The following is a 16,602-nucleotide window of genomic DNA, read 5'->3' as shown; positions in this document are numbered from 1 at the left end:
AAGAAATAAAACAACTGACACATGAGGTTATATCAAACAAGGAAGCTCCTGTACAGCCAAGGTAGTGAATGATAGGCTGAAGAGAAAGCCTACAGAAAAAGAGGTGTGTGGTAGCCACTCATGTGACAGAGGATTCATATCCAGACTATATAGAGACATTAAATAAGTTAACAACAAAACAATTAATTTGATCCATAAATAGGCAAGAGATTTGAGGAGACACTTTGGAAATGAAGTATAAATAAATATAGGAAAAATTCAGCATCTTTAGCTATCAGAGAAACTCAGTCACTGAGATTCTTCCACCTCATCCCAGTCCCAAAACCCATTACAAAACAAACAAACAAACAAACAAACAAACAGTAACAACAAAACAATGACAACAGAATCTAGTATTTCTGGGACTTTCTCTTCTAATAGCTTGCATTAGGGTCATCCAGCTCATGTGGACTGCTAGAGGGCTCCTTGTTTGAATGCTTGATCATGCCACCTGTAGCTTGGTCTTGTGGGGCTGAATTGAGTGTCAAATGGAACTTTGAATTGTAATACACCACCCTTGTCCTGTACATGATCCAACAGCCTCTAGTAGGTTGTGGCTATATACTTGACAGCTCAACTTCAATGAGTTGTACATTCCAGAATGCTGTTGACTGAGAGCAAGAGTGTATAGCAGTTGGTAGATCTCGTCATCTGGAAATTGGAGATGTTTGGAGAGAGAAGTCACATTTTGTGTTGACTATGAGACTTACCACATGGATGCTTTGTCCTAAATAGTCACTGTGAGGCCAGAAGACTGATATATGTGATGATATCTCTTTGCCTCCACTCAGTTGTCTGGCCTGCTTTGACAACTCTTGCCTTATTGCCAACCACCACCTTGATGTGTTAATGGTGACACACAAGAGCTTTTCCTAGAGTGTCAGGGATAGAAACATTGAGATCTGGAGCATTTCTGTACTGGCAAAGGTGGACATGGTTACAGTGGGGATAAGAGACTGCAACATTCTCTGAAGGTGAAGTTCCAGGCTCTATGTGATGACTAATGAGTAACTGAGCCCTCAACAAAATTTCCTTTAGTTTTTTTAAGAAGCCATACTCAGAGGCTCTCACAGCATTTGGGAATAGACATGACACCATGTAGAGTCCAACAGATACCATAGGCCAGTCCAAAGACCTTTTCAGAGGATCTGTAAGTTACAGCAGGTTCTGGTAGTTGAGATCCATTAGTAAATGGAAAAGTCAGTTCAGCTGTCATCAGAGACACCATTCAGAAGGGACAAGTATTAAATTTAGGGCCTGGGGCCTCAGAAATGCAGGATAGAAATGGAGGTTTTTCTACCTCTCTGGCTCTTATTTGGGTCTCTGAACTCCCTTAACCCGAGCACCCCAACATCTTATTTACTCCATGTATTGCTGGATTTGGATTGTTCCCAATAATGGTGTATATAAAGAATAAGAAGCTTGGATCTTTCCTTATGTAGGGAGGAAGATAGCATAAGGGTGTCCCTGTCAGAGTTGGGGGGTGTACTGCATTTTTCAAGCTCCTGAGGATTCAGAATAGGACCCCCAGACACTAAACCCTGTGTTGGGTGGCACTGTGCTGAAGTCTCCTGTGTTCCAGGATATGGTTAACCATTCTCCTGAAGATGGAGCGGTGACACAATTGGGTGGCACAGTATGAACCAACATCCCTACCACTTGAAAAAGGTGAAACACCATCTTCATTAAAACAACCTCATTCTCCCTTGTATTTCAAACTTTATATCATCAGAAATTTTCATTACCTAAACGTATTTCCAATAGCTTGTGCTGCTAATATTCTTTAGTTGATTATCTGGCAGTAACACAGACCTATGAGCACTCCTCAATGATGGTTTCTCAGCACACTGCAGGTGCCCATGTTTTTGTTTAGAAAATGTGCAAACACACATGCAACCATTTGGTTAATATTTATTTATTTTCAGTATTTTCCCCCATCATTTCCTCATTTCCTCTTGGAAAGTTTCTTAAATAATTTCTTCTCTTCTCTTGTATTATCTTCACCATCTATCTACCCAGTTCGTCATACTATGATGTCATTACTTCTACCATGTCTCTCTTTACCTGCTGGCTCTCACAGGAGATAATAAGACAGCAAAGAGATAAAGTTGGGCAAGTCCTTAGTTGGCTTTATTTTGTTTGTCAGCTATAGTTTCTGATGTCCTAAAACCACTCAGGAAACATTTGCTGAATTAAATTGTACTTTGAGAGTACTGATTTGAGCCTGCAATGATGGGAATATATCACAAGTGGACATGTTTAGCTTCTTGTCTCTATTTTTCACTTGATGTGGATGATTTTAGAATCCTGTTGATTATATGATTGTATAATTATTGAATAGTAACAACAAACTGTTCTAACATGTTTTCTCTATCATCTATCTCCTTACCTCTGTGTTTGTATATATGTATCTCCCTTGTGTTTCACATATGTTTGTAGATACATATATGCATATGTATACACATGCATGCATAAATTCATATGTATATATGTGTGTATGTATGTATATATGTATACATATATACAAAAACCACAGGGAGCAAAGATGAGCAGAATTGGTTAGATGTATATGTCCTAGAGCAGATTACCTGTTTTCAAATATAAGATCCACCAATTTGGGGATAGGGCAAAGGGTAAGCAGAAAATATACTCTTTATCACAATCAATTATTAGTCAAAATATCTGCATTTATTTATTAAGTATGGATTTAAATGCTTTTTCAGATTCTCCCACTCTATGATCGGATATTTTATGTTGTCTTAATTCATATATATATTCACTAATTGTGGTCTCAGGAAACATTTTAGAGTTTTCAGGATTTAAGATTGTTTATTAAACTGCTGTTATAGGAAGTCAACCTTTGAATGTTCTGCTCAGACTATAATTTACTTATAAAATCTGTGTTGGTGAAAACACTGGTGTCTATTTTTTATATAATTTTTAATTAAAAGTTTTTTATGGTCAGCTAGGTAATGGATATTAATTCCCTCTAGATTTTTGTGACTTTCACCTTATTTATTCTATTAATTTTTCTGTTTTCCATGAAGGAATTAAATAACTACCAAAGCAATAAGTTTTACTACCAGGTTTGACTTAAGGGTCACAGAAACTATGTTTCCCTATTCTTGACATAGATATCACAGAAATAACACTCAAAACTGTTTCAATTTTTCCTTTTGCATTCAATTTTAATTTGCTTGTTATTCAGCTTCATAGGCAAAATAATTCTTAGAAGAATAAAGAAATGGTAATTCACAGAAATCAGTGTCATTCCCTGGTGACCCATTAAGCACCATCGCTCTCATTACTGTGGGAGAGCTGATGTGATTCCAAAATAAACTCCAGTGGCAGACCGATTCCTGGCAGCCAACACTTGGCCTCTGAAGTTCCTCTTGGTCAATGTCCAAGCACAATTAGTACTCTTAATTAGCTGCTTTTATTGTGGCATAACTATGTAACATTCTTTACACAGGGGACTGTCATGCAGGGACAGAAACTTTGTATGCTGTTTCGACTCCCTGAAGATGCTTATGGCCTCCAGTCACAAGAGCAAAGTTTCTCCTGTTTATTGTGTTCTGTTGTCAAAAGGGAGTGTGCTGATGGGATTTGCCTTTGGCAATGATAGTTGAATCTTGGCTTCCTGACAAGGTAGATTATGGGCTGGATTTATGTATCTCCAGTTTTCTACCAAGCTTTGAATTTTATCTTGTTTATGTATTTATTTATATTGAGACTTCAAAAACTTGAATACAGAACATACAATGGGACAAACGATTTTATATAAAGTGAGTATTCTTGTAAGCACTCTTCATGTCTAGAAACGGAATTTTCCAGCTACTACAGAAATTCTTAAGTGGCTCTTGCTAATCATACCCACTGCAAATGCTCATCTTTGCACTCAAAGATTAGTTCACATCTCAGCCCTCACCAGAGAAGCTTCTTTTAGCAACAGGCAATACTGGTTAATACAGAAACTCACAATTGGTCCAAGTATAGAAAGTGTGCAGTTCTCTGACATAAATGGACATTTGTATCACCCCAGCCCTGCCCACAGCTTAGGGAACTTTGTGCAAGAAGTGGCAGAAAGGTAAGAACCAGAGGTTGGGAAAGACTGCTGTGGATCAGGGTTTTTGGGCATAACAGGGCCATACCACTCATGGACTCAGAGCACCTCTTGTTACCTACATAAATCCTCCATGATATAAAGCTAGTCACGTTTCAGCATTGATGTGATAATGGCACAGGAGTCGTCATACCTAGCTAAGGAGTTATTTGTAGTTGACAGTCACTGTGAGAAGGAGAGCCATTTTTCTTCAAGGATGTAGCCCCTGTCAGGTAGCTCATGTTCCAGTGCATGCCCCTGCATATCGTGTGCATACAAGCAGTAATAACTTGACTCAGGGGAATAAAAAAAAAAGGCATGAAGTTTGGAATAGGACATATTGCAGGGAGCAATGAGGACTTGCAGCAGGGAGGGCTGGGAGTGTGCATGATCAAAATACATTGTATTCATTAATGAAATTATCAAACATACTTTATTTATTATTTATTATTATTATATTTGTGTTTTAATTTTACACATCAGCCATGGGTTCCCCTGTCCTCCTCCCTCAATCCCGCCCCCACCCCACCTTCCCCCCATCCCCTACCCTCCATTCCCATCTCCTCCAGGGCCAAGACTCCCCTGGGGATTCATTTAAACCTGATGGATTCAGTACAGGCAGGTCCAGTCCCCTCTTTCCAGGCTGAGCAAAGTGTCCCTGTGTAAGCCCAAGGTTCCAAACAGCCAGCTCATGCACTAAGGACAGGTCCCATTCCCACAGCCTGGATGTCTCCCAAACAGTTCAAGCTATTCAATTGTCTCACTTATGTAGAGGGCCTGATCCAGCTGGGGGCTCCACAGCCTTTGGTTCATAATTCATGTACTTCCATTCATTTGGCTATTTGTCCCTGTGTCTCTCCAATCTTGGTCTCAACAATTCACACTCTTACAGTCCCTCCTCTTTCTTGACAATTGGACTCCTGGAGCTCCACCTGGGGCCTGGCAGAGGATCTCTGCATCCACTTCCATCAGTTATCGGATAAGAGTTCCAGCACGACCTTTAGGGTGTTTGGCCATCTGATCACCAGACTAGGTCAGATCAGGCTTTCTCTTGACCATTGCCAGCAGTCTACAGAGGATGTATCATTGTGGATTTCTGGGAACCTCTTGAGCACTCTGCCTCTTCCTGTTCTCATGTGGTCATCATTTATTGTGGTCTGTTATTCCTTGTTCTCCCTTTCTGTTCTTGACCAGCTGGGATCTCCTGCTCCCCTAAGTTTTCTTTCCCTCAAATCTTGCCCTTCATTACTCCCACTGTAGTCCAGGTTATTCATGTAGATCTCATCCATTTCTCTGTCATTGGTCGATCCCTATGTCTTTCCTAGGGTTCCATTTCCTAGGTAGCCTCCCTGGAGTTGTGTAGCAGTATAGTCATCTTTGTTTTACATCTAGTATCCTCCTATGAGTGAGTATATACCATGTTTGTCCTTCTGAGTCTGGGTTACCTCACTCAGGATGATTTTTTCTAGATCCATCCATTTGCCTGCAAACCTCATGATGTCATTGTTTTTCTCTGCTGAGTAGTACTCCATTGTGTATATGTACCATATTTTCTTTATTCATTCTTCAGTTGAAGGGCATCTAGGTTGTTTCTACGTTCTGGCTATTACAAACAATGCTGATATGAACATAGCTGAGCAAATGCCCTTGTGGTATGATTGAGCATTCCTTGGGTATATGCCCAAGAGTGCTACAGATGGGTCTTGGGGGAGATGGATTCCCAATTTTCTAAGGAAGCATGATATTGATTTCCAAAGTGGCTGTACAAGCTTGCATTCCCACCAGCAGTAGAGGAGAGTTCCCCTTACTCCACATCCTCTCCAGCATAAGCTGTCTTCTGTGTTTTTGATGTTAGCCATTCTGACAGGTGTAAGGTGGTATCTCAGAGTCGTTTTGATTTACATTTCCTGGATAACTAGGGATGTTGAGCAATTCCTTAAATGTCTTTCAGCCATTTGAACTTCCTCTGTGGAGAATTCTCTGTTTAGTTCTATAGCCCATTTCTTATATATAATTTTTTACAAAGAAGCCAAAACTGTACAATGGAAAAAAGAAAGCATCTTCAACAAATGGTGCTGGCATAACTTGATGTCAATATGTAGCAGGCTGCAATAGATCCATATCTGTCGCCATGCACAAAACTTAAGTCCAAGTGGATCAAAGACCTCAACATAAACCCAGCTACTCTGAACCTGATAGTAGAGAAAGTAGGAAGTACTCTTGAATGCATTGGCACTGGAGATCACTTTCTAAATATAACACCAGTAGCACAGACACTGAAAGAAACAATCAATCAATGGGACCTTTTGAAACTGAGAAGCTTTTGTAGAGCAAAGGACACGGTCAACAAGACAAAGTGACAGCCTACAGAATGGGAAAAGGTCTTCACCAAGCCCACATCTGACAGAGGGCTGATATCCAGAATATATAAAGAACTCAAGAAATTAGACATCAAAATGCCTAACAGTGCAATTAACAAACATACTTTAAAAAGTAAGAATAGTCTGGCTTATATTAATTATCAGTGAAATGCAAATTGTTCTAACAACGAGTAGCAAAAAAATGGAAGAAAAAACTGGTTTGGGAGAGAACAACAACAAATCGTTTATTTGCATTTTACAGTTTTACTGCCCAAGTATGCATTCCACAATGCTATCATTTAGTCTTTTCTAATTTTTTACTTGATGTGTTTTTAGTGCCTCATATAATATAGAGTTCCTCCCCAAATTCCACCTTACTGTATTTGTTGAAATTTACCTTTTGTCTTTTTTTTTGAAATTTGAATTTTTCCAGTTATAGATTCGGTTAATGTTAACATTTCTAATCACTTTTGCATTTTATTCAAATGGAAGCTGGATATGGAAGATTAATTAGACACATGTTTGATTCTATTTTTGGTAACATAGTGGTGCTGTGTTCATGAATCAGGAAGCATAATTATGTGTTTTCTCTTACTATCAGTTGTTAACTTTCAATATTATTCAATGTACATATATATCCAGATGATTACATATACACACATATCGCTATATTCTAGAATATATATCTTCATGCATATATATATATATATATATATGCAAAATAACAAAATAAGAGAGATATATATATAGAGAGAGACAGAAAGAGGGAGAAAACAGGAGACATCCATAACATCAATTCTAATCCAACATGTTACACTTCTGTTGCCCCATGCTTTATATTTATTTCTGTGTAGTTTTGTAATGATAACCCTCTGGGTCATAATTGTTAAATAAAATGAAAATGGTCAGTTTAAGAAATCACTCCTAGAAATGGATGCATAAACAAGGATGAGTATTCTTTAAAGATAGCTGCATGGTGTTTTTGAAGAAAAATAAACCTAAAACATAACAGTTCAAAATGAAAATGAAATTATGTAGTGACAAACAATTAACACAAGAAAACTTCTTTGGTAACATGTAAAATATATTTTAAGTTATTTGTGGGAATAAAGAATACTTCCTTTCATATAAGAAATCTTACTTCTAGATGATTTCTTCAATTGTTCTGGAGTCCTGATGTTTCCTACCCTCGATTCCCTACCTGTCATTTCTGTATCAAGCTCAGGTGTAATTTTGTTTCTTTAGTTTATCTCTGTATGTCCCAAATGAACCATGTATAGCTTTCATTCAAAAATTAATTTAAAAATAAATTACTTGCTAAAGAATGTATCAGAGACTATTTTTCTCCTTCAGTTTTGGTTATGATTTTTTTTTGAAATACATTTGGCTTTAGTTGTAGGTTTTTTTCTTTCATTTTGCACTAGCGTTCCCCAGGTGACACTATTCAATGTTCAACAATTCCAGAAGTGATCAAAGACAGTCCAAAGTACTATTTCACCAAAGTCCAATTTGGTGAGGTAAGTGAGTTTATTGAGGTTTATTGCATAACACAGTTGAGGGATTACTTATAGGAGCATGGGTAATCCCCAAATAGCTGTGTAATAATGGGAAGTAAGTGGGAATATGGTGGAAGAGAACACACATTCATACATTTCTTATTGCTGAATCATACTTATAAACATCAGAAAATACATGCTCACGAACAATATTATTAGGGTTCAATTGGCTTCCTAGCACTTTGAATATTATTGTGTCTCTGCATTAATCACTGCTCACTTAAAAAAATCTTCTCTCACTAAAATTGAGAATAGTACAGATCTATGGTTACAAACATGACTATTTAAAAGGAGTTCAGCAACATGAACATTTTGCAAACTAATAATAATAAATTCACCCTTTAGAAATTTGCATCTGGCTCTTGAAGCTATAGGCTTTTAATCAGACTTATGAGTCTAGCCACAAATTCCTTCCCATGGTAAATGCCTCAAATCCAATAAGAAAGTGATGAGTTACTCCATAGGAGCAATGCCATTATTGCATCAGTGGGCACATCTTGCTTGGTAGGTCGTTCATTGCATGCAGAAACCAGGGATTGAAAAGACCACTGATGTCTTTTCTTCTTTTGTGGCCTACATAGCACCTTCCAATACTATGAATGCAAGTCAGATCAGAACTATCTCTGTCACTTTGAAATCGATTTTTCTACTTATTGAAGCCAAAGAATATTGTGCCTTTAGCAATAAGGTCATACCATTTAGTTATGATGGGCAACTAAGAACAATGGTAATGGCTACTGCAGTTTTGGAGGCCTTTGGGGATTTCCTGACCTATAAACCATAGGGATATAGCACAGCACAGATTCTTACAAGTGTATATGTTAGAGGTCTGTTATGGGTTAACTAGTAGATTAAATACAAAATTATGAATTAAAGAGTGGATTCATGCACACAGTCCTCAGAGAGATTATATTTAAAAATTTTACATAAATGTTAATAGTCACCTGACAAAACTTCAGTCCTTAAGACTGAGATAACTTAAAATTATCATCAGACTTCATTAATAAATTTATGATATTATGCTCATTGAATTATAAAAGAATACACAGCAAGGTCCATTACTGTCCAATGTACAGTTTATTACTTTTATATAATCTTTTCTTAATTCTTCTTCCTGTCCCCATTAGCATTTTTGTAATTTTGCTTATCTGTGATAAGCAAATTGGTGATGTTCAATTTGGCAGGGCTTAAGTTAAAAGTTTTGAGGATATGGTAATAAACAGAATTATATTCAAATGAAGTTTACTAAGTCATTATTCACAGAGAAAGCATACAAGTTTGGTAAACAAACATTGTTCTACTTTATGGAAGACAAGAGAATGCAGAATGGGTTGAATAACATTCCTCTAAGAAGGATCATTCGTATTTGTATTCCAGGTGAATAACTCACAATGTTATGCTGGCTGATTAGTAAGAATTATGTTCTTTGATGTATATCTGAGTTGGTAGACTGGTAAAAATAATGACTATAAGTAAATTTCCTGATTTTAAACTTATTTTGTAAGATCATTCTCTATTATTCAAAATATTTAGTACAGGTTTCTGGCTATTAGTAATTTTCTTTGTAATCCATGTAGTTGTTAATAAACCTTTTCATAGCATTTTTCATCTCTTTATTTCTCAGTGTATAAATGGCTGGATTTAGGAGAGGTGTAAAAACAGAGTAAAACACAGCAAGAAATTTGTCCAACCAGGTGATTTTGAGGGGCCACACATAGATGAAGATGCAGGGCACAAAAAAGATCATCACCACTGTGAGGTGGGCAGTACATGTGGACAGAGCCTTAGATGCACCAGCTTTAGAGCTCTGGCGAACAGTGATAAGGATATATGTGTAGGAAATGAGCAAGAGAATGAAGCAGGTTACACCCACAAGTCCACAGTCAGCATTCATTAAAATATCCAGATCATGGGAATCTATACAGGCCAGCTTGATTACCAATGGCATGTCACAGAAAAAACTATCTATTTCCTTGGGGCCACAAAAAGGCAGCTCCACAATCACTACAAGATGACTCATGGCATGCACAAAGCCAATTGTCCAGGAAGTCAGCACCAACCCAGTGCATCTTTTCAGGTTCATAATGGTGAAGTAGTGGAGTGGTTTGCAGATGGCCACATAGCGGTCATAAGCCATTACCACCAACAGCACCATCTCTCCTGCAGCAATGCAATGGGCAAAGAAGACCTGGGACATGCAGCCTGCAAAGGAAATAGTCTTGTTTTCTCTGAGAAAGTCTGTAATCATCTTAGGAGTGGTGACTGAGGAAAGCCACATATCAACAAAGGACAGATTGGCTAACAGGAAGTACATGGGGGAATGGAGATGGGAGTCAGTGGTGATTAAGACCATGATGACAATATTTCCAGACACGATGAGCAGATAAAATATCAAAAACATCACAAAGAGTAAGACTTGAAGATTCTGTGAGTGGGAAAGTCCCAAAATCACAAATTCTGACACCACAGATTGATTGCCTCCATCCATTTTACTCATGTTCCTTTAGAAACAACCTGTGGGGGAAAGAAAGATAAATTAGAGGGAAGTGGAAAATGATTTAACTTCTTGAATCTGACATTCACATTGAAAGTTAACATATACTCCTGAAAGAGAAAAGCATAAATGTAAGGGCAACTTTTGCCAGCTTTGAGAAACATCACTGCCCAAGTGAAAGGTAATGAGCCAAGAGCAGCTACCCATGAAGAGAAGAATGAGGTGTGACTGTTATCCACATGCTCTGTCAGGAATTTCCTATATAATAGAGCAGTGAAGAAGCAGGACAGTAATGCAAAAACCTAACAATGTGTGTGATTTCACCTGGAAAGGGTTTTTGTTCATTAGTAAAAAATGGTTTGAGTATGTCACCAGCAAGCATAACACTTTATAATAAAATGAGGTTTATAGTTTGGACCTGATAGGAATTACATTGAATCAGTACAAAAATCTTTCCATTTAATTGTAACATGTGTATTGAATCAGTTGATCACCAATAGAGTCATTCCTGTGACATCATTGAATTAAAACATTAGTTTAAAGCTATAAAATAGATGTTCCAACCTCATTGGAGATAAGTTGTACAGAATACCACATAGGAAACACATGGTTTGAGACTGAGATGTAAGAACCAGAATCACAATATTTTGCTAATTAAATTTTATTATAGGATTTATTTATTCAGCTAAACTTATTGTTGAGCTACCATCGTAAATACTTGTGGTAATCAAAGAACAAGGCAACTCATATTCAAACCTGAACTCTGAAAGTTACATTTAATTCAGTTTTAGCAGTCAAAAATACTGATCTTGAATTCTTTCAACTAAGTTTTAGAACTCTTAGAATGAAATATTATAGTTTCCTGTCTTGAATAATATATAATCTATTATCTGTTTTCTCATTATGTCACTTACCGATTGACCATCTGTATTGCTTGAGAAGAAAATAAATTATATAAACACATAAAAAAGGATGACTTTAATTGTCAACCTTAGATGAATGTAATGTTGAACTTTCAGCAAACATCACCTCAAAGCACAGCTGGAGTGCTTGTGCTATCTGTAATGGAAAACACTCAAGCTGGTTGGTGGGAAATCATTGCCCATTTTCTTCCATTTTCAGTAATTCTCTCGGTGATTTTCGATTTTTAAGTCTTATTCTATGAAATATCTATGGTGAAGGAACAGAGCATGTGATCAATGAAAGCTCTCTCATTATCACCAGAGTTAAATTCACCTTCCTTTTTTTTGAGGACTCGAACAGGTAAGGATGAAAAGAATGCTCTAAAGTCATTAGGTAACACATTTATTTGCACACAGAAGCATGATAGTAGCTAAGAGTATTATATGCTGGATAAATGTATGTACTTTTAGAGATCACCGGATTCTCTAAGGAAAATACACTGATATTATACCCAACAGGCCTGTGAACCTTGAAAATTTTGATAATCTGAATTCTACCTCTAAATTAGCTTCTTGTCATCCTGAAAATTCCAGGAAAGCTTCCACAAACACATTCTGTATCTTCAGGAACAACTTATTTAGATAATATAAATTTAGTATTTCATGTGTTTAATATAGAAATTTCCTCCAAGATGAACATACACATTTTTAGGAAACAATTAGCCATTAAAAGTGTAGCCATTTTAAAGTTAAGCTTTATTTTATTATTATTCAGAATCATGGATGATCATATTAATTTATTAATATTAACCCATGTTTATCAAGTTACTAGATTAAGCATAGCTTTTAAAATAAGATCAGATTTATATTTATCTAGCAGTTAACAATATGCATGCCTTTGCCTTAGAAGTATTTGTTTCCTTTTCTTTATCTACAAAATTAACATACTTAAGTCGGTTCTGTATTGGGAAGCTATAAAACAACACATAAAGAGAAATAAAGAAGAATTTTCTAGTATATATAGTAAAATGATCCATAGGAATTGTCCCCTGTATACTCTCATGTATATCTTAAAACAATATTGTTTGTACTGTTTTAAGTAAGGATTTTTTGTTCAGCGGAACACTTTAAGATTGTGTGTATGTAAATATACATAGTCACTTTTCTTTAAAATACTTGGTACTTATATTTCCTCCAAGTTGACATACATATACTCAGTAACTATGGAATATGCAGATGCAGATGACATATTAAGCATGCTGCCTGTTTTCTAGAAACCTAACAAACATTTGATGTTTCAGTTTCTTTCTTGGGAGTGCTCTAAGTATTTTAGAGGGCCTAGATTCAGTAGAATGTTCTATTACTTCATCTGGAATTCTTGCCTTTAACTTGGTGACTAAATCTCATAGAAAGTACAAACTTCAGCTTTTAGATGAATAATATTGAAAAAATTCAATGAAGGGGAACACATCAAATTATTTTTAGGAGCATTAAAACCAAGTATTTATTCTTTTCTTTGATTAACATTTTTTCCATGCGGGTAGTTTTGTGTCAAAATTCTAAACTCTGTAATAGTGTCAATATTTATATTTTTATAAGCATTTGTGGATATAATCAAAATTATACACATTAATAGATACTATGTTGTAGATCCTGATGACTTAGAATTGTACTGTAGTTACTCCTAATTTCTTGTTTGCTGGCAGATTGCTTGATCTGATTTATGCCTCCACTCACATTACTTGCTATTATATTTACTCCTGTTTCTGAGCTGAAAATTATCTTATCTACAGTGCACTCAATGATTAAACATCATTATTCTTGATTAAGTCATAGAATTCTTATATGTTAGCTGGATGCTGCTCAAATTTTTCACTGCATAAGAAATGATGATCCTCTGACACAGACACTAACACACTGAGGGTTTGCCTTTTGGTGGTGTGTACACAAATGTTAATCCATAGAAAATTCTGGTGGCTTAAAAGATAGTGAAACCATTTAAACAGCTTCTAAAAATGACAGAAGATAAAGAAAAACAGTTCATGTCCATATATAATGGATGGTAGAAGATATACCCAGGAATATTTCAAGAATGATCTTAAAATAGAATGTCAGAGATATGAGATGATTTACCAAACTTGATCATAGTTTCTTCCATCTGATGTGTGCTCGTGAAGACATCCATTTCATGCAGATGCTATCTCTTGGAAGTGTATCTTCTAAGCCTGACCTATATTCCCTGCCTGAAATTGTCCCATGGGTGAATTGACTTGTTCTGTGTTCTGAACAAAATGAGAACCCTGAAAATAATTATCTTGGACATCTCTCAGGGATTTCTCTGTTAAGAACAATACCAAGAGTTACTTATCTGTGAAATTATAGAGACTTTCTTATTAGTCATCTCAGAATTGACAACATTAGTCCATTTTTAAAATTTTTTATCATTCTCATTTGGAAATAGGATTTATTATGCAATTTCTCCTGTTTTTCATTATGCTTCAATGAAAATATATCTGTAATCAAAAAAGAAGACAATATTTTACTGATATAATGTTTCAACTAATCTTATTTGAGCATCAATGAGACAGCTCTGTTGGTAATGTCTTGTGCAAGGCTGTAATCTCATCTTGATCGCCATATGAAGTTGAACAAAAGTAGACCCCACAAAGTTGTCTTCTTTTCTCCACACATCTGTAATGGCCTAAAAAATCCCATAGTATCATTACAAAAACATGCAACAGATTTAAAAAAAAATCTCATTTCCATTACTTTACCTAGCATCTCTGGATTATTTTCTTAGAAGGCAATACTTCAATATATTATGCCAAATGGATAACTGATGAGGACATGGAGATCTATGGAACTTCAAATGATATATACATATCCATAGTACATCAAGTTATATTGTGAAATATACAGTTGACGGCTGATTATCCTACTTTATTGCATCACTTCCACATAGATGAAAATGTTACTTTGGATACACATGAGACACTCAACATTTTTTATATTCTCATCTATTTTTAATCATTTTAACATTAATGTTCTTAATATGTGTTGACAAAACCACAAACATTGGGAGTACATTATCTACCCTTAGACTTGTCCTCTTGAGATTCACACAGGATCATGAGTTCAATTTTATCTTTGACTAATTACAACCATCTAAGTGGGGCTGGATAACTAAAAACATTTCAAGGGAATCTGTGAAAAAATAGGAAAAAATAAAACCAGGAATAGAAACCCATCACCCTTTCACAGACATACTTGCTTGAAAATATGATCACATACTGCCTAATATTTAAATAAAAATCAATCACTTAGATGGTGGCCATCCCATTCTATACACTGTAGCAGAAAAAGACCTCTCACTAACCGAAAGCATAATAGAAGATGAACAAAAGCCACAGAAGGAATATAAGGACCACGCTATGAATACAGTTCCCTAGTGCATGATAAGGACAGGTCTGGGTCCCACTGCCTGGGTGCCTCCCAAACAGTTCAAGCTATTCAATTGTCTCACTTATCTAGAGGGCCTGATCCAGTTTGGGGCTCCACAACTTTTGGTTCATAATTCATGTGCTTCCATTCATTTGGCTATTTGTCCCTATGCTTTTCCAATCTTGGTCTCAGTTGTCCTCTTATATACAATAGACAAACAGGCTGAGAAAGAAATCAGAGATACATCACCCTTTACAATAGCCCAGAGTCTTTCAGTAACTTTTTTCTGTGTCCTGTAGAATGTCTGTCAGTTTCCTCTGCAAAGCAGGAAACTGAAGGACCATTTTTGCCAAGCAAAGTTCAGTGGTCACCTTCCCATTGGTTCTGCATGTCCAGTCGATCAGGCAGTACAGGCAAGAACAGTTTCTTGTCCAAATGGCTATTTTTATCAAGAAAAAGAGAAACTCCATATGGAGTGTCTTCAATGTCCATCCTCTTCTCTGAAGTAATTTGGTGCTGCCAGGAGCAGACATGTCTCACTGTCCAGAAAGTCTAAATTTTTAAAATATTTTAAATGCCATATTCCCTAGGTCTTTGAAGTATTTGAAGTTTACCTACCTAATTGAATTATATCTATGTATACCCAGAAAACAACATGGCTATAAGTTTGACTATCATAGAAAACTAATTATTAATCTGTATTTCTTAATTATCCATTACAATTTAAATGAGTTACATAAACATAATACCTCAAACAAGAATAAAAAATATATATACAGTATAATAAAATTAAGTTTAAGCTTGTATCAATAAACTAAAATCCATAGCAATGGAAAACATTTTAAACAAGTTGCTCTTTAAAAGTAGGTTCAATAATCTACCCCTTTACCTTATCATTATCTATACTGTCCCCTTTTGTTTTTTAGAAAGAGACTATATTTATAATCAACCCATTTTAAATAAAAATATTAGTTTTGCTCTGTTCCACACCAGAGGGCTTTTCTAATTTGTGACACAAGAATCTCTTCCACATGGTTTCAATGCAGAATTCTACCAGATCTTCAAAGAATAGTTAATACCAATACTCTTTAAATTGTTCCACACAATAGATACAGAAGGAACCTTACCAAACTCCTTGTAGGAGGCTATAATTACTTTGATTCCCAAGCCAAACAAAGATGCAACAAATAAAGAGAATTACAGACCAATCTCTTTAATGAACATTGATGCAAAAATACTCAATAAATTACTGCCTAACCAAATTCAAGAACACATCAAAAAAATTATCCATCATGACCAAGTAGGCTTCATCCTAGGGATGCAAGTATAGTTCACCATATGAAAATCTGTCAATGTAATACACCATATAAACAAACTGAAAGAAAAAACACATGATCAACTCATTGGATGCTGAAAAAGCCTTTGACAAGCTAGGTGGTGGTGGCGCAAGCCTTTAATCTCAGCACTCGGGAGGCAGAGGCAGGTGGAACTCTGTGAATTCGAGGCCAGCCTGGTCTCCAAAGCATGTTCCAGGAAAGGTGCAAAGCTACACAGAGAAACCCTGTCTTGAAAAACAAACAAACAAACAAACAAACAAATGGCTTTGACAAAATCTAACACTCCTTCATGACAAAGGTTCTAGAGAGATCAGGAATACAAGGAAAATACCTAAACATAATAAAATCAATTTACAGCAAGCCAACAGCCA

The 16,602-nt window shown here is 36.1% G+C and overlaps 1 protein-coding gene across 1 annotated transcript; it reads right to left on the bottom strand.

Annotated features, from left to right (window-relative positions):
• Positions 1–9,606: 9,606 nt before the first annotated feature.
• LOC118582796 (olfactory receptor 4K13-like) lies at positions 9,607–10,554 on the bottom strand. Its single transcript, XM_036185903.1, has one exon. The coding sequence runs from the start codon at positions 10,552–10,554 to the stop codon at positions 9,607–9,609; it is 948 nt and encodes a 315-aa protein (XP_036041796.1).
• Between the last annotated feature and the right edge of the window lie 6,048 nt (positions 10,555–16,602).

This window comes from Onychomys torridus, chromosome 4 (assembly GCF_903995425.1).
Source record: "Onychomys torridus chromosome 4, mOncTor1.1, whole genome shotgun sequence".
In the NCBI taxonomy this organism is placed as follows: domain Eukaryota; kingdom Metazoa; phylum Chordata; class Mammalia; order Rodentia; family Cricetidae; genus Onychomys; species Onychomys torridus.
This window is presented reverse-complemented; position numbering and strand designations above follow the sequence as displayed.

What these genes read in the sequence shown, in the direction of transcription:
- LOC118582796 (XM_036185903.1), bottom strand. Translation starts at nt 10,554, where the DNA reads ATGAGTAAAATGGATGGAGGCAATCAATCTGTGGTGTCAGAATTTGTG.